Consider the following 25,322-nt stretch of genomic DNA (forward strand, 5'->3'; position numbering starts at 1 on the left):
GGGAAGCGCTAACTCTGAATTTCCTGCCTTTTGTAGCCCCTTCCAACAGCGTTAAAATGCCATTAAGAAATAATTTTGTGTTAAATGCTAGGTTTTAGCATGCATTTACCGAGATGCCTGAAATCCGATTTCTGCCCTTTTAACTCCCGATGTTCCTCGAGGCTAAAGGACACACGGGTTTTGCAGTCAGGTTAACTATTCTAATTTGAAACAGGTATAACTTAAATACTGGGGTGTAACTTCCCCCTCTCTGCAGGTAGGGATGATGCAAACACAAAGTGTGTTCCAATCTGCAGGAATGAACGAACTGAGCAATCATGGTTGAAAGGGCAAAATTCTGCCACTGAATGAAAATTATTTAAACAGTAAATACTGAAAAAGTAGAACAATTAATTCATTTACACATGTATCTATCTATCTATCTATCTATCTATCTATCTATCTATCAAAACCTGAGAAGCTACATTTAGCAGGTAACACAAAACTGATAAAACTAAACAGAGCTGAAGGAAAATCAGAACAAATTCCATTCCAAATAGACAGTGCAACAATGAAGGATGTCTGAGTAGAAAAATGTAGCAGAAATGATGTTGCAAAAGTACTCCCACGCAATGCTTGATGCTCAGGGAAACCTCCTAACCTGGGTGCCAGGATGAATGATCAGCAGTTCATGACAGAGCTGGGAAGAGCTCAGGAGAAACAGCTGTGAAGGATGGGGAGCAAATAATGCTGAAAATATCATCTTCCTGTCATTTCAGTTAGTATCTTAAGTGATACCTCTACATCAAAACTATAAACAAAGAGATAAAACCCATAGGACAAGTAGGGCCAAGGGAACTTTCCTGTGTGAGAAGGGGCCTAGACGGACCAAAATGAAGGAAGGGAGCAGATATAAAAGTGCACAGAATAAGATCCAGTAAAATAGCAACTGGTCTGCACAAAGGGAAATGATCTCTTCCACCTACTGGGCAGAGAGAACGCAGCATCTTTAATTGACATCACTTCTGAAAGCAAAAAGGACCATGCTTTTTAATAAATAATCCCTAGCACTGTCGAAATGAGGAGTGGGATTCAGCCAGAAAAGTGCTGAAACCAGAGGAACAAAGAATTTCTCTGTAAACCTAAGCATTTTTACAAGACCAAAATCTCTTCCCCAGATAGCATAATATTAGTAAAATCAGTGGTGTTCCACCTAGTTTTTAATGTGGACTCCTGTATTTTTTTTTCAGTAGACACATGGGTCCCTGTGCAGTTTCCTGAACCTACTGACACTGCTTTTGCTTTTCTCAGCTGCCTGTTGCTGCCCCACAGATTCATAAAGTGCCGCCTCAAAGTCTCCTTTCCAAAGGATTTCAGTCCTCAGAGCTCAGGACACAGTCATCTCAAGACCAATTAAAAAAAAAAACAACTAGTGATGGGAATGGAAAGATTCTCCATTGGACTTAATTATCTAGGGCAAGGAGAAAACATCCCTTTCATCCAGGAATTGCATAATTGTCTATTATGGGCTACAGTCTCTGCTTTAAAATGAGTGACAAAACTCATATTGAATTAAACGGAAGGAGGATTTGACCCATGAGGGCTCAGACATTTTGAAGCATCTGATTTGCTGATCACTGACAAAAAAGAACCCTGCAAAACCAGTTCAGTACTCAGACAATATACTTGCAATGTCTGATAAGCCTCTCTCTCCCCCCAAAAACCCAAACCGAACAAGAAACCTTGGCTGATTCTGCCTGTCTTCACAGTGTACATGGGTATTTATGAGAGGAACTAAGTTTGCCTGTAGCCCAAGTGGAAGTTCAGGACATACAGAGAAAATGAATTTTGCACATAATTTGGGGGTTTTCCTTAGGCCCAGGAATGCGTTTGTTTATATATTATAAAACAGAGGTAGAGTATAGGAAATCCAGAAATAATCAACACTCAAAAGACTGATCAAGGCTATCGCTGCAAATAAAGAAACCAGGCTAAGAGACCAGTTGTAGTCTGTGTTAGGCTGACAAACTGGATTTGAAATTAAGTTTTAGCTGGAATGAGTTTCTGAAGTTATTTTTAGCCTCAGCCATGTGAGAAGCACATGGCTCCATAAATACATTCCCCTCAAGAACAAGTTAACGGGGGTGGGGTGTGTGGAAGGAAACAACCTAAACAATTCATTTAAAGTTAATAACCCAGTCGAGAATTTTACGGCTTTGTTTTTGAAACATTTGTCATAAAAGGGGGATTCATTTTTTGCACTAACATGCGTTCACAGACCAACAGTGCATGGGACAGTGGAGTCATGGGAGGATCCAAATGGGCCTTTCTTAGCCTACAGCATCCACGGCCCTCCCCCCAGAGCTCAGCAAGAGGGGAATTATTCACAAGAGCATTTTGGTGCAGCTGTGGTGGGCTCTGGCTCTGAAACACCCCACAAAGGAACCTGCCCTTTCCTCTGCTCTTACAGAGAGGGCCTGGGGAGAGTCAGCCTGCATGAAACCCTCCAGGCATCATTTTGGAAAACTGCACACAAGGAAAAAAAAGTAAAGAACAGAACAGTCATGCAACGATGTTCATTTTCCCCAAATATACAGGGAGGGACTCGCTGAATGCCCTGAACACATTTAGCCTTCCAGTGGAAGAGGGCTCTTCCAAGAGAAAGGACTTGTGCAAGAGAGATCTAGTCTGTTTTCCCAGCTACATCAGCAGATCTTACAGAGAGGCAACAACTCCTCTGCAAACCTCCTCTCTCCTCTGGGTGGAGATAAAGATGACAAAGGACTGGTGCAATTAAAGTGTATCATTATGCCCTCAGTCTGCAAGCATTTCAGTCAGGAGATGCTCCTCAGCTTTAGAAAACAAACCAAAAAAAAAAAAAAAAAGAGAGAGAGAAGAAAAATAAAAGGGAGAGATAAATGGGCCTATGGAGCTTGTTTATTCTGGTTCATCCCCTGACCCAAAAGGTCACAGGCCAGTTGCTTTGGTGCTGCAGCTCCCTGGGTCTGAAGGTTGATGAGCATATTCAGTCCTGGTAAGAGAGCAGACACACAGGACTTGGCTGCTTCTGCAAGACAGAGGCTTTTGGGGTTTTTTTTGTGAAGCTGAAAGAGGCACCAAATTGCTGATGTGAAGGTGAATTTGGCGCCCAGTCTGGAGTGACTCTCTGAGGGGTCTCCAGAACTATCTGTGGCCAACTGGGTCATGGAGCAAGGGCAGCTGGAGTTCTGTGCTATGAAAGGCCTGGAGGACTTAGCTGGCCACTCCAGTTTTGCAGCTGTATTGTTATTTTTGTCATGCTGACTGGGAGGTGTAAAGATTTTTCCCTCATTTTTCACAACTGCATTGGATTTCCTCTGGCAGATGATCCACATAAAGGTTCAAATGAATGCAGCCACTGTAAAATCCATAAAAGGGACTTCACTGGGTGAAATGGCAATGAATTGTAGGTTTTGGCATGCTGAAGCCCAGGTTTCACCTCCCTGCTCTGTGTGCCCACGTGTGTATCTCTGACTATGGGCTTGATTTTCTTAAACTCTACAGAGGAGTTTATCTTTGGTTACTTCTACTGTGGACTACTGGCTTTGCCCCTTTTCAACTTAAAGATCAAAGATGTTATGTAAAAACAGTGCAATTATGTCTAAAATAAACACTTTAAACTCTGTTACTGTGATTTCATCCAGATTTTTTTGGTTTTTTTCCCTAGGTTTGTATTAACACTCGTGTGACTCAATCAGCATTGGTAGCAATAAAATACACATGATAATCCCCTGCTGATCCATCATTTGTACCCAGAAGACTCAAGTGGTGCAACTTGTAGTTTATTTCCTTTTTCTAGCCTCTGTCAAAAGTACACGCCCTTATGAAGTGTACATGTGATACTCAGAAATCAAAAGAACAGCTAATTAATTACATCCCACCTCCTCATATGGAAAATGGATCTAAACCAGCATCTAAAACACAATGTGTTTGCTTTAAATAGCCAAATGCTGAGGGACCAGAGCGATCTGTGGGGAATTTTTGGCACCATATGAAGATTCTTTCAGCCCTCGAATCCCCCACCCTTGAATTCTGTGGTGGGTTAGTAGGGAAAGGATATAAAAATGTGGCATTTTTTTAAAAGGCTTTTCTCTTTGTTTTCTATTCTCCTTGGCTGCGCTCTTATATTTTAATACCATATAATAGTAAGGAACAAGGAGGGTCATTCAAAAATATTTTTTAATCTTTATTAGAAACAGATTTTTTTTTTTTCCCCCTTGCCTTTTGCTGCTGCCGGACCACATTTACCTACAAAGCCCTAAAATGGTTGCAAGAACTGCAACCATAGCTTCTACTTAGGGGTTTTGAGGGGTGCCCACACAAGTCTGAATGACTGCTGGCAGTGGAGAATACCAGGCTCTCACCAAGGTTTTTACGTGGTGCTGACCACTTCAGTACCGAGGCATTTCCCAGGGGGCCAAAATTAGATACCAGAATTGCTCTTTTGCTTCTGAAACAAAAGAGATGCTTTGCTTAGGCCTGACTTTTTCCACTTACTCCCCCCCTTTCATTAAGGCATATTTAACTGGAATTCACCATGATGGCACAGTGGGATGAATTTAAGGGTTTTGGTGAATGAGGAAGGGATTGCTCATGTATTGATAGCCATGAAGTGCCACAGCAGCAAGAGATGAAGGGAACACTCGGTCTCAGCTGTGATGGGACTTAGTTCTCCTGCTTCCAAGAGTACAAATGGGCTTTTTTATGGCTCTATATACACTTGCACTTTTAGACTTAATTCTGTCTGCACCAGAAAAGGAACTCTAAACGTCTGAAGAAGGCTTCTGTAAGGAATAAGAAAGGTACAGGGAATGTGAGGGTTTAGAACAGAAGGTTTCATAATTCTGAAGTATTAAGGCTGCCCCAGTCTATTCCAGTAGTGGGGATGGATGCCTGTATTTGCATTTCCTTCATCCCACATGCTGCACAATCCCAGCATTTATTGCCATTTGCAGGAATGAACAATACAGCCTCCTATCACTGGAATTAATGCATTTCTTCCACCTGTGGGCATTTCTATTTCCTGCCCAGTTTGTAAAGCATAATCCACTCCCCCAGCATCCACGCCATGGAGAAGATCTCTCATTTCTATATAAAAGAAGTTAAACTTGCTGCTAATAATTATTAAGACTAATCAGTGCCTCACTTATGCACACAGGCACAGCTACTGGGAACTGAATTGCTGACATCACCTCCTATACTATTTGGAATGTAACATCAGACTATTAGCCACATTAATACAAACTAGCAGTCATATTTAAAAACAAGTAAACAACAATTAAAAAAAACCTCATAAAAATTAGAAACACGTAATTTTAAAAGGAGGAGGATGTAAATGTTTACATACAAAAACTGTTCACAAAAACTTTGTTTGCATATAAAAAGAAAAAGAGCAATATAAAAAAGAATGGCCATTTACCTTGTATAATGCCTGAAGATGCCTGGGCTTCTCCATTCTTATTTTTGACTTTTAAAATAATTCTCAGATGATTAGAGAAAAAAATAATAATTAAAAAAGAGTAAAATGCCATTTAAAACCCCATGACACATTCTCATTAGGCCATACTCATCCTACCTTATGCTCTTTGATGTAGTTGCAATGAATTTTTTTTTTTCCTCAGAAAGAATGGGAGAAAGGCAACTCCAGTAAATACTGTGTACCTACCAAAATAAATGGATAAACAGCATGTCACCCTGAGTTATCTTGGGAAAAATATCCAGCAGAAAATACAGCAACATCACAGATAGGCAGACCAAGTATCTTAAACCAGTCAAAGTATCTATTATTGCTTGTTTTTATCTTTCTCTAAGGGGAAGCTATGTTTGACCTCTAAGGAAGGTCAACAACTTAATTATTGTACTCGAGACAAAGCTACTCTGTGCACAGGAAATGAAAGCTAAAGAGAAGCACTTTGAAAAGAAAGACGTTTTACTCTCTTAAATAAATGAGACCTGCAAAATTCAATATTGTTTTCATCCCGACCAAGCCTTCTGGCTGGATGCTAAGTGATGTCCATCGGGTAAAGACAGGAAATCCAGGAGCCTTCCTGCCTTTGCAACACAAGTAGCAGGGCAAAGCAGCTGGAAGACAGTAAAAGAAAAAAAAGTCTGTAAAGGGAGGGCTCTCACAATCATACTTTTGGCTAGAAAGCCAAATCCACTTGCTTGAGAAATGAACACCTTGAGGTATTTTGATTAAAAAACCCAAAAACACACTCACTTCTTATTTTAGGACACTGCTTAGAAGAGGATAGCTTGGATCTTCTAGAGAGTTGCAGTTGGAAGAACAACTCTTGGAAGAGCAGTTGGGCTCTGTGACATGCCACCTTCTGACAGAGTACCTAACACTACAGTTAATCCAAATACACCCAGACAGAAAGACACAAACCAACAAATGGATGTGTCATCATCACAGACTATATAAGCTATGGGAGCTCTGACTGATCTTTCAGGTCCTTTCAGTCAAAATGCTGTGCTGTTATTTGGGTCTGAGCCTGACTGGTGCTGATCAGGCCGGGAGGAAGGACAGCCTGTAGCTCACTGAAAGCAAGGAAGGGTGCAGCAGGAACGTGGAGCATGAGGGTTCTGGAGGGAATCCAGCTTCATCCAAAAGCTCAGGAAAAGGATGCTATTCACCAGTGTTGGAAAGCTGGGAATCTTTAACTGGGGTGGTCTGGCAAAGGGTAAATCACCAGCCACGAGCCTTTTCCAGACAAAACATGCCATTTCCAGTGAATAATGCAAAGAGTGCAGCCCTGCTCTGGGTAGGGGAGGGGTCCACTTTACCATCAACGTCCAGATGAAAACTATCTTGGAGTGTTCCTGGTCAGATGAACGTGAACAAGTGTTTACCTTTGTGCTACCTCTCTAGAGCTTAACAATAACAAACTTTGTGCCCACAAGCAAGAACTTCCATAAGAAGTGGTTGTATCATCACCAGTGCAGTGTTGCAGCTTCTCCCGTGGTTCATGGGAATTGCCAGCAGCGCACACTGTGACAGCCAGGCTGCTTCTGGAGCAACCTGAAGACCAGATCTCCCACCACCCACCACTGTAGCGTGGCCTATTCCCACCCTGGGGCACAGCCAAGAATTGCTGCTCACCATCAGCTCTGATCCTCCCTCTCAGGCTCTGAAATACATCCCTGGTGTTTTATGGAGGAGGGTGAGAAGTCCAAGAGGGTGAGGAAATGCCTTCTGGCTCCCTACCTGTCATATATCCCTGCCCGTGGGGCTGGCTGCTGCTGTTCATTTTTGGCAGCTTACCTGTTGTGACTTAACTAAATGATGTTTTTTAAGAGCACCCCAGGGATTTACAGCTCGTGTTACGTTTTCAGAAGTCACAAAGCACTTAGGAGCCTGCATGTATAGTAATGCAAGTGGCAAATCAATAAGCTAGGGAACCTGTGGAAAAATCAACAGCAGTCATGCAATGGGAAGATGTCTTACAAGGAAAATTATGTTAGTTTGCACAGATAACTTAATCCTGGAATTTCTTACCATTTGAGTACCTGGCAAATCCTTTCTTACCTGAAAGGAAGGACAATACGAACTGCTCTGTCCTGAAGGGTTGATGAGCTTTAAGAACGCAAGAGCGACCTTTCCCAATCCAACTTCATCATTTATCCAACAGATCTTTTCAGATGTTTTCAACTCCCTGATTTCCACAGGGCACTGTTTCTTCTCTTAAAATTGTCAGTGCTGTCCTAAAACTGGACTCCTTCCACGTAATTGGTGTGTGTGATACCTGGCAACACTCACAAATGCAGGATATTCACTACTGATGATAAGGCATTTCAGAGGGAGAAGAAACATCTAACTTTCAAATTCAAAATCAGGTACATTCTGCCTTTCTCCAATTTGTGGGAAAACGGGGAAAAACTGTCCTAAGCAGGCAGACTTTTACAGGAGTTTGCACAGTGGCTGAAAAACAGAGTGGTCTGGCTAATGAGAACAACTGATGAGACAGATTTAACACGAACACATTTTGGGATGGCTAGGATTGGATTCAGTCTGTCCACATATACGTACTGACAAAGCCCACAGCCTGTATCTGGGCCAAGGCTTTCACAGTCACTGGTTCCAGGATGCAAGCTGTCATCTGCAGCCTTTATTCTCAAATGTCCTCAAAAACCTTGCGTTTTGCTGGTTTAAAACACATGTTCAGAGGACTCTACTTTACCGAGTGTTGCAATTTGCCTTATAGACTTGACCTGTCTTGTTTGTTTACCACTATGGAATATCTGCAACTTTTCCAGCAGCTGATTTATTTATTTTTTCCTTTCAAATCCTTTGTAACAATAATGAATAGCCTGGGGGCAAGAACACATCACTGCAGGACCTTGATAAAAATACCCTCCCCATATATCAATTTACTCACTTAATATGTGTTACATTTGAGCAGTGCCATGTAAAAACTATTTTGTACCACCATTTTTCTCATCAAAACTATACTAACTGGTGTCATTTATGTCACCATCACTTTAACTCAGTGTCAGCTATTTTGTGCCTCTGATTTCCCTGCGGTTGTCTCAGAACTGACATCAGGTTCACTGGCCTATATTTACGTGGGGAGGCTGGGAGAAGGGGGTCACCTCCTTCATCCTTCTAAAATAATGAAGCATTTGTCCAGTCCTAGGTCTCTGGAATTTCCCTAGTAACTTATGAGGTAAGAAGGTTGATATAAATATTGCTATAAGCAAGAGACAAAAATCTCACCCTTGAGGCTTGGAAACCATGTTGTAACACTTGGATTCAACCAGATCAGGATGAAAATGGATAATATTTGTCCCTGTGAATTAGTAACCTGTCCTGACTTTGATTCTGATGTATTCATCACCCTTAAAACTACCCTCAATTTCTGCAATTTATATCCATCTAGAATCTCCAGTGCCAAATTACTGAGTGGTGCTGCCTCCAGCAGCAGCATGATGTGGCTGGATTACCAAGCACTGCCTGCTTTCCACCTGTTACAGTAAATTTCCTGCATTCACACTGAGCTGTACCCCAGCCTGCAAACAGCAGCACAACTGACCTAAACTGCAGGATTTTATGAGACCTCCTAAAGTAGGCAGTTCGACCTGGCTTTGAGTTTCATCAGGGAAGCTTTGCTCCAGATTCCACCATTTTTAAGGGTAACAGGGCATCACCACAACTGTTAAAAATGGGAGACAAGGATTCGTCCTTCAGAACATCGCTGCCTGGAGACATCACTAGGAGACAGTGTTTGACAGCAGACATGTTTTTCTAGTTTTTCTGATTTTTTTCCTCAACTTAATTTTAAAGGCCCAGAAAGGCTTTTCCCCACTTGTCTCCTGTTTTGCACTTCTGTATTTTAAGGCTCTGCAGACGTGGGACCATTTTAACGGGACAGCAGAGTTGCACTGAAGTCCCAGAGTGCCTCTGAGAGATGAACAGATGGCAAAAAAAGTGAGTAGCAGACAGTGGATACAGCCCTGAGGAACAGCATGAAGTATGCCCTGCAGTACATGCAGTTATGTCCAGTTGACAGCTCTCCTATATGCACTGGAGACAAATTTATGCTACTGCAAATTGTGCCTGTCTTTGACATTAAAACCATTTGAAATCAGACCCTAAACTCCGAGGAAAAAGGGTACTTAAACATTCATATCAAATTAAGAGAAATCCAGCAAGAGAGGCCTCTTTGTCTAATGATCTGTCTTTAAGAGATTCCCTACAGACTTTCAGAAAACACGTAGATTCAGCTGCTTTCCCTCTTTCTTGCAGGGGAAAACCCCCAAAAAACAACAACAAAACCCCAAAACAACCCAGCTAGGAGTGAGAAATCCCTCATCTTTCTTTTTTTGTTGTTAAGGTACCTTCTATCTGTTTGCTCAGGATGTTATTTCCCTTTCATCAAGAAGTATGGCTTTCTCAGATACACTGTTTACATGGGCACAGGGTCAATCTCTGTGCATTTTCATACACCCCTACTCACAACAGAAAGAAAAGAAAATTGCACAATCACAGAACAGCTTTCACCACTGCTTTTAGGGCTGATCCAATATCAGCATTTCTCTCTCAAGAATAACTCCCACTCTCAACAGCACAGAGGTAGAAGTGGTCTTTGATTCTTCATTGAACATCCAGAGGGCCAGACACCCTACTGGAGTGTGTTAGGGCAGAGGATGCTGAGCTCATAGAGAAAGAGCTCCTTTAGAACCAAAGTTCCTTGCAGTTCTTGTGGAATCTGAAGGTTGGTTGCCCCAGATGAAGCTTCAAATGCATCTACAGAGACAGATTCCTAAGCCTGAGAGGCTTCATTTTCACATCTATTTCTTTAAAGAAGGTCAAGGTCTTAAACTGATGCCTTTCCACAAATCAGGAGCACTCCTGTTCAGTGACTACTCCAGGGCAATCTAAAATTGATCAAAAGGTCTGGTGAACAAGGATATGTGAGATGTCCCCATGGCGCAGAGAGGGATGGAGAATTCCAGCTGTAGACTTCGTGCCTTAGGGTTTGCTATAAATAAATTTATGCCCTGTAGAGTTCCTTCAAATCCTTACATGGCATTTCAGGACATGTCCTACATCCACGTCAACTTTTTCATTGATGTTCCTCAAATCTTCAATAAAAGCATTGGACTGAACAGTGATGCAACAGTTCAACCAGACCACTCCGGTTCTTGGCATTTCTTCAAAGACTTCACTCAACACAAATTTGGGAGCACCAGGTATGACCTGAGTGCAATCCATAGCCAGCCTCTCCCTCAAAAATGGTAACAGTGGAGCCCCAGCTGCGCTTTCCCTTAGGTATGTCATTCAGACCAGGAGTAGGAACCTGCCGTAATAACTGCCTGGTTCAGCTAATTTTACTTTTATCACATCTCACACCTTCTCTGACCTAACTGGGTGCAAGCTGTCAGCAAAAATATGCTGGCTCCCTGCTGCAGTATTAATTCTGCAAGCTGTACAGGTATTATTTCAAGAAGACGGAAATCTGTTAAAAAGAACATGTCTTCTCTCTCCATTAATAACAAAGGGTGGAATTTAGTGTTATCTTGATGCATTTGCTGCCAGAAGAGTATCTCCTAAAGTATAAAAAGCCACTGGAAATTCATGTGTTTCACTGACACCTTGTCTGTACCTTGTCCATACAGACATGGGCAAATGCACCAATTTCTGTCCTTAGCCTGTGTCTTGAGCTGCAGCAAACAAGCACTGCAATTTATACCAGACACTGAAGAATATGAATATTTTCTTCACTACTCAGCTCCAGAAAAGGATAATTATTATAAGCAAAACCAGATGAAAATCTGAGAATATTTTATGATCCACTTTCGTTAAAAAAAAAAAAAGGAAAAAAAAAAAGAAAAAATCTATTAGCCTCAGAACAATGGGGGCCAAATTCACACTTGGGGTAACATCACTGGCATCAGTAGAGCACTGCAATTAATTTGGCCCATGGGATCTACTTGAAAATATAACATACTGTCACAAGGATGACAGCCAAATTCTGTGGAGAAAATCTTTCTATACGGACTAATTTGACTTTTAAAAAGACAGCCCAGCTGTACAAGCAGTAATCCACTGGGTTGGATCTTAAAGTGTAACTCTGCTTAATTCTGTACAATAAAGCTGAGTTATAAACACCTGAGAATTTGGCCAAGTGCCTTTTCCAGAGCAAACGGGAGATCACAGTGCCAGCATTGTTCGGCACCAGAACGATGCTTACGTGACATTCAGAAAAACAAAGAGAAAGAGCATTGGGGTGGGGGGGTAGAATTCAAGAACAACCAGGTAGCCAAAGATCTAAGTGAAATGCTGATATCCCTTGCTAATCCTTTCTTATCCTGTCTCCTCTCTCTCCCACCAAGCAGCCTCCTGAAGCACGTTAAGCTGCAGGGAGAATCAGAACAAAAAGCAGAAGGCTCTTTTGCTGTTTCTGTCGTCATTTATTTATTTTTAAACAGAAAACTCTTGTCCCTTGCAGTGATGACGTTTTAATGAATCCATCAATCACTGTAAACTCCAAACTAGAATCCTACATAAAAGAGACCTATTTGTAATACGTGACCTAAGCCCATACCTAACGAAATTAGTTCTTAGGGAGACAATGCAGGTCTTTCATTGCTGTCTCCATGGAATCGTAGATGATTAAGCTGGACAGGGCCTTGTGGGTCCTCAAATCCAATCCTGTACACCTAGCATCACTTTATCCCTGCCTTGTTCCCTGGAGTGTGTTATCTAATCCTCTGCTGACTGATTGTGACCCACCTTACAACTTCTCTTCCATGGGCAAATCTTCATTGTGTGCTGCCTAAGCAAGCTCTTGATTGCCCCTGTAGGTCTTCAGTTCCCCTGCATCAATGGTTTTCAGGGTCTTTGGATCCATGCTATCTCCTCATGCCTTGATTATTTTAAGTCTTCCAACATTGTCTTTTGATTCCCTTGATTTCTTGCTCACTGGCAGCCCATGCTGCAGCACACTTCTGCCACCACGCTGGGCTCCTCAGGACACATTCAAAGTCAAAGCTTTGACTATATTTTGCTGCTGTCACATGCAGTAAATCCCCCAACTTCACTAAACCCTGCCTCAATTCTTTGCTTCTCCCCTCATGGCTAACAGACCCACTACAATTTGATTTCATTACTGTTTCTCTCAGGTTGATGTTTCAGAGCTCTCACTCGATGCTTTCTTACCACACCATTGCTTTTCTTTGCCACTTGCCCTCTACCCACAGGACCTGAGCTTACTTCTTATCCCAGATGGAGAGGATTATTTAACTCCTGGGCTCAAGAGCATCATCCCTGCCAATTCCTCTTTCTCAAGATTCCCCCCGCAGTGACACCACTAAGACGCAAATCCCCAAGACAATCTTTAAAATAAAATCATACTTAGAGAAGATCCTGACTTCACATTCAAAGCTCTGCTCATTGGTGACTGTTGTTTTTTGCTGCTGGTGATTTAAACTTCTGCAGATGATATAAACATATTCAGTGTGCTGCATCCATGGACAAATTCATGGCACAGATATTGCTGCTGGCTTCAGAAGTATCAAAGAAAGCAGTTGCTGCTCCCTCGTGGTCATCAGCATCATGCCTGTTCTGAAAGTTACCATCCCCTAAACTTTGCAGGAATTTACAATCTTTTATCTCCCATCTGTCTACAGAGATGCCTTTTTCTATAGTCTTGGTTAAGTCAAAGCAAACCAGGGTAACAGAGAGTTATTACTGAAATGTCTTTAATCTAGCCATGTCTGCAGCCTCATGGGATGGCTCGACAAGACAGATCAGGACACGGTTACAAACAGCAATTTTTAAAGCAACTGGGCAATCCTGAATTCAATGATTCCTCTCTGGCTTTTCCCACTTCCTTTTTTACCACTTAGTAAAGTGTTTTCACTGACTACATCTCCTGTCAGTACCGTCTGGCACGACTGTGAAGCAGTTTTAAAACTTAGGTGGCCCCTTGATTTTTGAAGAACAGATAGAGACCAGAACACTTATGCTGTATACAATACAGAAATCAAAGCTTAGATGTTATCACACAGCTGACCTCCTCCTGTGCTCACCATGGATGGCATCACACAGCAAATCTGCAATTTTAAAGTGAATGGCAATTCCAAAACCTTTACAAAAAAACACATCTTCATGTACTGGGACCAGCACAGAATGCTTTGTTGTCAGTATGCCTTTCTTCTTCTTGGGTCCATTGTCCCTTGCTATATTCACTACCAAGATATTTCTTTCCCCATCTGTTAAAAACCAGCATGAAAATCAGACAGCGCTCTTGCACCCTTTTCTCACTATTTTACATGTGAAAGCTGGCTTTCCTCACTGTAAATTCTAGTCCTGGGAGGCAAGGATCACAAAGGGCCAAATGGAGACTGCCCTCAGAGAAGGATCTGCTTTTGCTGCCTGCCTCTTAACAGCTTCCTTCACAGAGCTGGTGCTGAGGAGATATATCACTTTTATTACCTTATCATTCTCTGTTGGGACTGCAAGAGCTCTGTGGAAAAAAATCCAGAGCATCTGTAACTTAAAGCATGGTCCTCTCTCTGTTTGGGTTGTTCTTGACCTGTTTCCACAGTGTGACTTGTCCTGAATAGAATAGAAGGCAATCCTTATTTCCATCTGCTTTTCTTATTTCTTTGCTCCTGGTTTACATCTACCATTCTATGGACGAGCAGGGAATCTCTGCTTTTCAGCTCCACATTGTTCTAAACTCCTTCCTTGTTCTAAACCATCGAGGAACCTGTCTGCTGTCATGGATAACCCTGTCATACTGGTGTGCTGGGATCTCTTCTTCTTCTTGTCTGAAAATCAGCCTGTCTTTTATTTCCCCCTTCATTTCCCCCGTGGAGTCTCAATCCTGGCTGTCTCCACTGTCTTGTCATGTTGTCTTTGGGGGGTAGTTTCCCTTCCTTTCTTCTTTGCCTCTGAATTGTTTTTCTTCTCCTGTTAAATAAATTTGTTGCTCAGCTTCATCTCTCCTGCATTAGATAATTTCATCCTCTCTCTTGTCCTCGGATAGGGTTGTCCCTTGGATATCCCTTTCCACCTTTTTCTTCTCAAGGCCAGCTTCTCATTCAGGCATTGTTCTCTAGCATTGCTTTTGCTGTCTCCTCAGGATCATATCTTTGAACTCCTGACTGAATTTCAAGTTACCTCCACTTGCCTCTTCAGTGCTTGTATCATTTCCTCCATGACTGTGGTCAAATTCTGTCTCACACCTGTGTACGAAACACCGTTTTGTGCCACACTGCACTGATGTGCAACAGGAAATTCTGCAACCATCCATCATCTTGGGAACCCTTTCCTCTTTGGTTCCTTTCAAATTATTCTTCAGAAGAGCCTAACAGAGCTAGGTACCAAAATTTCACCGATCCTTGCCAGGTGCATTGGTTTACAAGACATGTTAGAGAAACGGGAGACTATCACAAGTTGTTAAGCAATAAAAATCCCTGCAACATAATCTGTTGTGGTTGGGCATTTTATTGAAATCCTGGATAGTCATTTGCAAAAAAGCTGACATGCAGGGTTTGGATTTAATCTTCACATTTCCACTCAAACTGTGGTATTGTTTGAACACAACAGCTTTGGGATCCTGGCAAAAGAGTAAAACTGTCCGAGCTGTTCCACTCTGGTTTGAATTATCTTCTTTTTATTTATTTATTTCTAGCTTTGAAGTCTGTGTACTTTAAAAATCAATGAACATCATATTAACAAGCAGACACTAATTACATTTTAACAAACTGGAAAGGCTTGGCTACAAATCTTTGAAAAGATAGGTCCACATTTTAAAAAGCTTTCTAATCCAACTGGCATCATTGTAGTAAGACACTCACAAAGCCTGCACAGAATGGAAACGTTAAAGGAATCTGTTTTCCAGAATTATTTTTTTTCTATGATTTATAATTAGTCTTCATCATTGTACTGTCTCATACACTAGGTCTGGTAAACAGAGTACTCATGACTTTTACAGGATTAATGGAGACATTCTGAGATGTAGAAATTCAAAGACCACTCAGATAATACCAGCACTTCACTCTTTTGTAGCTCTTCTCATCAGTTCAACTTATTGTTTTACAAACAAACCAGGATCACTATCAGAGTGCTACAGAGGGATAAAAACCAGGCAAGAAACACTAATGTACCTCATCTGTAATTACTTAGCAGAACAGAGGCAGACCAGAACTGGGTCTCTTGTATCTAGTTCAGAGCTCTAACTCAAAGGTTACGGTGGTTCACTGAGCAGTTTTTAAAATATGGGTATTAGAGTGTGCAGTGGGAGTCAGAGAGTTTGTATCAGGATGCTCTGCACACCAGGAAATGCTAAAAGTATAAATAGATGGTTCTGGAACTATAAAAAAATATCATGCCTCTTCTGACCACTCTGTCTGAGAGTAGCTGTGTCCTTGGTGTGAGGGCTGTTAGAAAAGCAGCTCCCACATGAAAGTAGGATCCCCAGCAATGCACAAAACAGTTTCTGAACAGAGCAGAGAGCCAAGACATCACGAGGTTTGTGTGGTAACAACAAGGGGAGAGTAGGACACAAGGAGGATACTCGTGTCAGACCAGGCTCCAGGAAACATGCAGGAAAAGCTATGCTTTTGAAACGTCCCCACTGATTTCACCACTGCTGGGCTATTCCAGAACAGCTGCTTGAGAGGTAAACACAATGAGGAACCCAGTTCAGACAAGAAGTGATCTGCAGTGCAGCAAAGCCAGCCTGTGCCAAGAAACACTCACTCACTGCTGCGCCACGGATCATGAGGGGTCATATCAGACCCCACCAGGCTCCGCTGTCCTCTTCATGCTGTGCTCTGAACTGGTGAGACAGACCTGCTGCTTGAGGTGCTGGGAGGGGAAATACAGATACCAAAGATAAGAGCAACAAACTTGGTGGCACTTCACATTTCATGGAACGAGAGATGAGTTCTGAGCTCCGGGAACTGGACGATACATAAATGCTGGCCCACTCACAGGATATCACAGTCAGCTCACGCTCACAGCAAATTCTTTGAGAGAATTTTGGTGGAAGTGAGAGGAAAGCCCCGCTGCTTCATGTCACACACATCAACATTTCTCTGTCTGTTGCTACAAGTACTTGACTTACTTGTGAGAACTGATTTTCTAGACTTCCCTGCTTTCCTATGGCCACATCTTCTGGTTGAGCTGAACTGCCAGAAACTCATCTGCTGGAGCGACCCACGGCCCATGTCCTTCTGTATCTGCAAAGAAGAGGACAGCCTGTCATGCCTGTCCTGGAGCCACATCAGTTACACCTGGCAGAGCAGCACAGGCAGTTGTCCCCACATCACAGCCGCTCCCAGGGGTGGCATCCCAACCATCGGTGATGCTGTGCACGCTTGTCATGAGAATGATCTCTGAACAATTTTCAGCATCAGCACAGCTGGTTACAGATAGTGGCTCAAGCATCACTGCAACCCTGGCTACCCCTGCAGCAGAAGCTGTGGAACTCGGGTATATTGATAACAATAAACACTTTTGGGCATTAGCAAAACATCTGGAAGCGACTCTCCAAATGACCAGAGTACCAAGTATCAGGGTCACCTGCCATGGTGCCTTATCTACCCTTGCTTCTCTTCATAAACAAACTGGAGTAATACACGACGTGCAATAGCTCTCTTTGTCTACCTTGAAGTCACTATTTTGCTGTTAAAGACCACGTTTTCCACTTTTCCACCCATCTGATTAAAAAGATTTAACAACTTCTGTAATGCTTGCACCAAAAAATTCTTTGCACACAACTGGATCTAATCCAAGTCTCTGAGCCCACCGTGTTTCTCCATCTCCTGTGCCTCTACATTACCCTTTTAATATGATTAGCACATGATATAAATGGATTTATCAGTGCTCCCTTATGTCACTTGTCAGTGACACGCTATGTATGTGGAAAGAAACCCACTCCCCTCTTCAGTAAGTGCTGAGCAACAAGCCTGATTCAGACCCCACACTCCTGTTCTGATGGTGCTTAATTATTATTTTTGTGTGGTCATATGGGTGGTGGTTTTGGGACCATCTTGACAGGTCTGAAGCTCTGCCTCCCAAATGGATAAATTTTGTCCTCATTATCTTGTGACTGATCTGCAGTGAGCACAAACAATGCTGGATGTGTGAGTAAATGAGGGAAACACCTACATACTGTTTTCCAAGGCATCTGGAGGCTCAAATGTTCAGCTGCCAATATCAGCATGACATCTGCCATTTCTCAGCTGGTGGTGTGGTTTCTCTAAAATTTGGTCCTGATCTGTGTTTTAGTTTGAAGAACAATTCAACTTTATGCACAAATAAAAGGCAGATCATATACTGGAGAATCTCTATTGGATTTCTAAGCAGGCTAAAAAGTACATAAACACCTTAAGCACAGACTGCTTTTCTTACATCACTACTTTATTCCCTGTACTTAGCAGGATGCAGAAAAATGCGATGCACCTTTAACCAAACACCCTTTGAAAAATATAATAAAATAAAAAGAAAATCTGAAACCCTACCTTAAATAAATCCACTCCATATCTTGGGTGAAGAGCAGCAGTTGTGAAACAGTCCAGAGACATCAGTGTTCAAACCCTTCTGAAATAAATGCAGGCAGCTCACCTCACGCTGGTAGCTTCTTCTCACGGTTGTACTGGTTTTAAAATAACAGCAGTGACTTCAAAGCAAGACTTAACCTGGTCTGCGCTTGCACAAATGACAGAACAAGCCCATTCTTGGTTCAACAGCTCGGGCAGTTCAGATTCGGTTCAGCGCAGAAATTTCGCACCTTCAGTAGGAAATTTTAATTTGGAAAGGGAAGATTAAAGTCTGCAGGAGCTGATGAGGATACCAGGAAAAGCAGGCAGTGAGGCACTGCCCAAAAAGCCAACTGGTGCACTTTAGGTCCTCTGCAGCTGCCAGCGTGCTTTCCCCCCGACCCAGAAGACAGAAGGCATCAGAACAGAGAGAACAATACAGAGACACAGGAGTGGTGGAGGGGGGAACCACCTTGACAAGTTTGATAAGATCAGGAAATTGAGACTTTCTAAAAGATGAAGGGGGATAAAGGTACAGGAAAGGGCAAACAATCCAGATACTCCATCAAACAGAAACCCTTAAGTCCTCCCATACCATAAAGGTCAATCAACATTTTATGTAAGGTAACAAGATGCAGCTTGACAACAAAAAGTTAGTGTAGTTATACCTACGTTTCCACTGGATTAAAATATGACAACTTGGGCTTTTTTTTTTTTATTTATTGAAGGCAGTTCTTCTACAAAACCTTCTAAAGCAATCTAAGGGAGCTATATTTCCCAAGAATGTGCATGCCTGAAAATGGAGTACATTCTAGGAAATACGTGTTCCTTATGCTAGAGGTGTTAATTGCCTAATAGGTACTCAGTCAGTTTTTCTCTTAAACTAGCTAGAATAGAGTTTCCAAATGCTGGGCAACTCTAAATCTATTAAAAGGCATGTAAACCAGGGAAAAGCAAGCACCAGATCATAACAAAGCCTCATGGGGAAAATCTAAAAGACTGAAGTTTCTGTGAGTTTTATTATTGCACCAATGGAACACAGTTTTCTCCCTAACTGTTCCCTAAGCCCAGGGGCAGTCAGTCTGTACTTTCTCTAATGTGTAAGGGATGGAAGAAATCAGAAGAGGGCACATAATAAATCAACTGACAGTCTCTGAAAAATAGCTGTCCTGTCTCTTTAATATGAGTGAGAGTAATGTTCTGAGGGCAGGAAGAATTCGGCTTTAGGCCGAAAACATTCCCCTCTAGGGGTACAAAAAGTGATCGCTCTGTAGTTTAATCAGTCTCAGGCCTCTCTTTGAGGGAAAAAGTGTGTTGCCTGCAACAGCACGTGTAATAACGTTTGCTGAAATATAAACTACGGCCCTATACCACAAGATGGCAGGTCAGAAGTCAACTGAGGATCTGGCCACAGATGTTCAGCAATAGAGATCAAAAAGCAATAGATCAAGTTCAGTGCTTTTCCTCCAGGAGCAGGTTGCAGAAATTTCTCATCCCATCTCCTTCACAGTTTTAAGTGCACTCGCCCTGCATGTAACAAAGCTGTACAGCACAAACTGCCAGGTTACTCAAAGTTCACGTCTCCTAATTTCTCCTTGTCCTGTGCTTGAGTATTTAATTATTTATACAGTGGGTTTGCTCTTATCCACAAATACAGCTCCCCTGAACCTCTGCAACATTTTTCAAGTCTACTAAAGTGAAGAATCATATGACACACCATTTAGTCCTCCCCCAGCCCTTGATATACGTTTCCTAAAGCCGACACTTGATATTATGGAATGTGTTGTAATCAATTCTTAAAGTTATAGCACCACTGGATTTTTATTAACTTGCACAACAACAACAACAAAAATCCAACAAAAAATGGGCCCTCATAATCAGTCAGCCATGTTATATCCTGAAAGCTGCTTTAACAAGCAGGGAGTAATATAGTGTAATTGGTACTCCACAATTTAATTGTTCTGTTCTTAAATCTAATATTGCAGCTGTGGGTTAAGTTTACACCACAGCTTTCAAGAGAACATGAAAGTGTGGTACATCTGTGCAACAGAAAGCTAAACATCTCTCATCTGATGTGTTTACAATGACATTTGATAGCGTGGAATTGTTTGGAGTTCATTCTTAAAGCTGCAGAACTGCTTTTCAACGCTGAAAAAAAAAAAAAAAAAAGGGAAAAAGCCTCCAACCTCCTTCCAGCAACTCAGCCCACACAAACCTGAGGATAATGCTGCTGTGGCATTACAGGCTGGCTGCAACAACTCCTTCAGGTGGCTTTGAGCATTGTCACTCAGGCAGGGGACAAGAGGACAAGCATATCTTCCCCCTCTGATGACAGAACAATTATTTGAAGAACAAACGAGTCAAAAAACTGAAATAAAAACAACCCCTGACATGCATGAAACAGACAAGAATATTTCAAGAAATGTTATTACATGGATGACTTCAGAACACATAGAAATGGTGGAGTTTTCTCTTTAACAGGTGGCAGAACTGCTCATGGTATTGAACTTCACATTCTGCATAACTAACAGCTTCAGCATTATGCACTTGTTAGTGAATTTATTAGGCCCATAAGTAGTTCAAGAAACTTAGGAATGGGCCCATAAATGTCATCTGCAGTTTGTGAACTGCAAGTATCTGACTGTTTTGATCAAGGTTTTTACGGGAAAGTTAAACGGTTATTAAAATTATTTACTACTCTCCATGAAAAGGGAGCAAGCCCTGACAAAGAACTTACACTGGGAGAAGATGGGATAGGTTGTAGGTCAAATGTGTTGGCACAAAAGCATTTCTGTTCATGTCTAAGCCCAAATTTCTGTACAATTCAAAGCTTAGAGTGCATTTCAGTGGCTGAGAAAAGGTCTGTGGATGGGCAGAGGCATTTTCCCTTTCCCATAATCTGCCATCAGAAACAGACGATCTGACCAGGCTACTTTTCTTGTTCTCAGCACTAACCTTTTTCTAACATTTTCTGTCCACTGGAGAAATGCATGATAGTGCAACTTAGTAAAAGAGATCACTTTCTGCTCATTCCTCTGTAGCAGTCCACGCCGAGGTCTTGATTTATGCCCTTTAACAGATAAAAGTCAGTCTCACTGATGGAGCTCAGCTATATTACACTGGAACCTATTCATTTTTTTTGTTAAACTTTATTATTTCAGTCAAAATTAAGACTATCTGGAGCCTCTTCATAAAAAGGGGCCATACCAAAAGCTGTACTTTAGCAACTCGAAAAATGGATGCATTCATCCTGCATCAAAAACACCGTAGGAAGGACAGATCTCCTGGGGAGACAAATCTGTATCAATATTTCAGTCTCTTGAATACAGAAATCTGATACAACAAGATGCAACACCCGAGCTTCCCCTCCTTTCAATTAACTGAGAAATAAAAATTGTCCTTAGAAGGGAAGAAATGCATTCGTGTTTTTCAGTTTTCGGGTTTTCCGCCCTTTCATAGCATCATAATGTTCTCTTCAGAGGTGGAAAACTTAATCTTCAAGTTCAAGCCTAGTTTCTTCATACAGTTCAGGATGAGATGACTTGGAATACCGGGAATATTTCAGTTGTAGAAAATCACCCAATTCATCCAGAGCATTCAAAACCTGTAAGACCATTTTACTTTGTCAATTCTCTTGGAAAAGAAATGAAGTTCTAGTAACCTCTACTTTACAGCAGAACAAGGTTATAAAAAAACAGCAATTAAAGAAAGTTTAAAGGACAAATGGGCGATTTTTGCATTCATTCTACCGCAGTGAACATCAATGCAGTCACAGATGTACAACAGCATCTGTGAGAACAGAATTTACTCCTTCAGGAGGTTACGGTTTGTTAGGAAGCACATTAATTGACCTCAAATGAAAAAAATCACTTTTTCTAAAAACACAGAGAGATAACAAGCCAGATAAAAAGTTACCTTTGCTTTTGCAAAAGAAATGTGTAAGGTTATACTTCAGTATTTGCCTATAGCTCCCAAGGACTGGAGTTGCCACTGCATTTTCTCAGCTAGGACTCAGCCCACAGTGCTGATCAGGGTCAACATAAACAGCCTGAACAGTTTAAGATGATTTTAGTGCACTCCATTATCTTAGACTAATATCACAGGCAGAATTAATATTAATTGTTATTAATTAATACTGTACTGCAATTTGCTGAGCTGTGTCCCCAGCTCACAGTAGATTCAAAAAGCAGACAGGGAACTTTGTACCACAGAGAGGCAGCTCAGTGTTTCGCAGCATCTGACCCACATTCAAGAGCAGCCAACTTTTTGGCATCAAGGAAGAAAACAGCAATTTTGATTTTGAGCCTGTTTCTGTTAAGCCACTAAAATGAGCTAGTGAAGAAAAAAAGAAGTCATTTAGTAATGGTTTATGCAGCGAGATAGCTTCCAGGTCATTAAGGAAGTTATTTTTGGGAGCTTGCCCTTTCATGGATCTTTCCTCTTTAGTTCCAGGCTGAGATTCAAAACAAATTTTGCCAAAGGGAAATGTTTTCATTGTGCTTGTTACCTGTTGTTACCCTGTGTTTAGGCATGTTCACAAAGCATTTGTCTTAAAAGCTTTCCATCTGCAAGTAATTCAGCTCAGGGCATTTCCATGTACTGTAAGGACATTTAGAGAATGCCACGAGTACTGCAGCAAAAACACAGTAATAACTGGGGAGCATTTCAGACCTCCAGTGGTACCAGGAAGCAGCAGCGTCCAAGCAATGAACATGAAACGATGTCCCAAAAATGTACTGGGCTTGACATTTGGGGGTGGGGGGAGAGGAAGAAAATCAAAGCAGTGACCTCAAGAGATTAATCCTCAGATCGAGTTCATCACCTATTATGAGTTACAGAAGCCAAAATCCACACAGCACAACAGCCAAAGCTGACAGTGGCCAACACAATAGCTATGCCCTGCTCTATGAAATATTGTCTTTATGGTACTGTGCCTTGCTAATAACTAGTGCACCTTTAAAAGCAGAAGGAATTTTATACTGCACACGTGCAGGGCAGATTTTTTTATGTTGTCTGAGAGCAATCTACACTGGTGTGGGAGCTGGTCAGCAGGGTAGGGCTCCAGCCTCAAGATCCATGTGAATCTCAGGATGCCAACGTAGAGCCAAGAGCTCTCTGCAGGCACAGGTGCTTGTCTGAATGAAGGAGTGGCATTTTTAACTCAAATGCCTTCCACGTTCACAGATTTTTGTACTTTGACCATCACACTTGTGCAAAGAGAGGAAAAAGAAAGCCTGACATTTACTGTTAAGCCTCTTGTCTTGGCTTATTCTGGGAATGAAAGAACGTATCTCAAGCCAGGCCAGAAACACCTTCGGCAAGAAAGGGAGATGGAAAATCTCGAAGAGTTTATTTTAAACACATTTCTGACTGTGTTGGAACAGAGGGTTACGATGGAAGTCTCAACATACTCCTAACGGGATTGCTGATATCAGAGAAAGATACAGAACTGAGACAGGCCAGACAGCACCAATTAAACTTAATTAGGTTCAAACAGTTCCAAATACTGTTTGCAATTTCCACCTGTACCCCCAAGGCTGTCCCATACACTTTCTGCAATTCGAGAAACATGTGGAGATAACGGCTATGGAAAACTTGATTTTCAATTATTTCCATATCGTTTCAGGTTTCCTACTCTGATAGTTCTGCCCTAGCATTTAACTTTTGTCTTGCTGTGCTCCTCATGTAGGTCTTTATTAGTGATGACAGATTTGGTCACTCATAGAAATAGAACATAACAAGTTAACTGTCCCATAATTTATTTTAAAAAAGTAAAATATATAAGGCTCAAACGCCTTTAAAGATCAAGTGACAAGGCCAGAAAAACAAATGTAAAAAAATGAATTATTGAGATTCAAAGTAACAGAAAGGCACAGCTTCTCCCAACCTCCTTTGCATCTGAAGTTAATTTTGGCAGGACATCTGCTGTGCTTACCGTGTCTAACATCTCCCGTGTATGTGCAGCTGACACACAAAACCGAGCCCTGGATTCTGTGATAGGAGTAGCTGGAAACCCAACCACGACCACCCCGATATTTTTTTCTAACATGCGTCTTGCAAAAGCCCTAAGGAGAGAAAAAGAAAACAAAAAAACCCACAAGAGTAAATTATCTCCAGTAATGGACACAGAGAGAAAACATCCATGTGTAATAATAATATTATATATAATATAGGTATAATAGGTAAAAACTTGTCTTCACTTGAAGTGGATGGTAATATTCCCATTGATTTCCCTAAGAGCCAGAATTTTACCAGTAGGACTGAGAATCTTTGCTGCTTAGCAGCTCATGAAGCCAAATGGGTGTCAAATACTGGAAGTGTGATGGCAGAGAGGGCACTTCAGGATAGACACACTATTCATTTACGTCAGTGAAAGGCTTTGAGTGCAAATAAAAACATGGGCATTCACAGCCCCTAAGCATGGAAGAGGATTGGCTTCTGGAAGGTGTATGAGGCTGGTTCCTGCACATCAACAGGCATAAAACAATCTGTGCCATGGTTTATCTGCTCTCACAATTACTCTGCCAGTTAGGAAGCTTTTTTTGTGGTGTGTATGAGACCTGGAGCACACAGTCATGCCAAGCTACTTGCAAATACTCCCCACAGCTCAACCCTTATGTTTACCACCACTGACTCCTGGTCTGGGTGTCCAAGTCAGTGCACAAGTGCTGCTTGAGAGGAACTGTGTGGTAAAACATGCAAAGATCATTCAAAGATCAGATGGGGAAAAAACATCCATCCAAACCAATTCATATATCAAAGGCAATGTGCCTCCTTTAATGAGTACAAATTAAAAAAAAAACAAACAAAAGAAATCCAAATTAAAAATGTTACCAAACATATTATTCCAGAACACGTTAAAAAGGGTAAGAGAAAAAATTTAAATTCTGAGCAGTGGAACAACTCAAAATTAAGTCTAGGGCCAAATTTAAAAGAGAACAGAACTAAATGATGAATTCAACAGTGCCTGTTTTCCCAGGAAGCATCTACTACACAGAGCTACATTTTCCACAGTGTACACCAAATAACCTATGAGCCTGAATAGTGTTGCTTTTGCCAACAGGTTTTTTTCAGCACTTACCCTATTTTACCAGGCATATAAAGGAGCAAGGGGACAACAGGAGAATCATCATTGCCATAAATGATGAAGCCCATTTCATGCAGTTTTCGTCTGAAGTACCTTGTGTTTTTCTCCAGCTGGCGCACTCTTTGGAGCCCTGAAACGAGCAGGAGAACAGTCAGTGCAAAGATCACAACTGGAATCTGGTAACAGGCAAAAAACAGGGCTGTGGGCAACAGTGTGGCTG

The 25,322-nt window shown here is 41.7% G+C and overlaps 1 protein-coding gene across 2 annotated transcripts in view; it reads right to left on the minus strand.

Moving 5' to 3' along the window:
• Positions 1 to 19,366: 19,366 nt before the first annotated feature.
• Positions 19,367 to 25,322, minus strand: part of SPTLC3 (serine palmitoyltransferase long chain base subunit 3) — an 81,326-nt gene continuing 75,370 nt past the window's right edge. For both annotated transcript variants that reach the window (XM_050315788.1, XM_050315787.1), the window contains 3 exons: positions 25,097 to 25,232; positions 23,951 to 24,080; positions 19,367 to 21,619 (listed from right to left, as the gene is read on the minus strand). In XM_050315788.1, coding sequence (XP_050171745.1) covers positions 21,506 to 21,619; positions 23,951 to 24,080; positions 25,097 to 25,232 — 380 coding nt within the window. In that variant the 3' untranslated portion in view covers positions 19,367 to 21,505. The remainder of the gene's footprint in view (positions 21,620 to 23,950; positions 24,081 to 25,096; positions 25,233 to 25,322) is intronic.

This window comes from Myiozetetes cayanensis, unplaced genomic scaffold (assembly GCF_022539395.1).
Source record: "Myiozetetes cayanensis isolate MyiCay16 unplaced genomic scaffold, myiCay2020 scf2-11, whole genome shotgun sequence".
In the NCBI taxonomy this organism is placed as follows: Eukaryota; Metazoa; Chordata; class Aves; order Passeriformes; family Tyrannidae; genus Myiozetetes; species Myiozetetes cayanensis.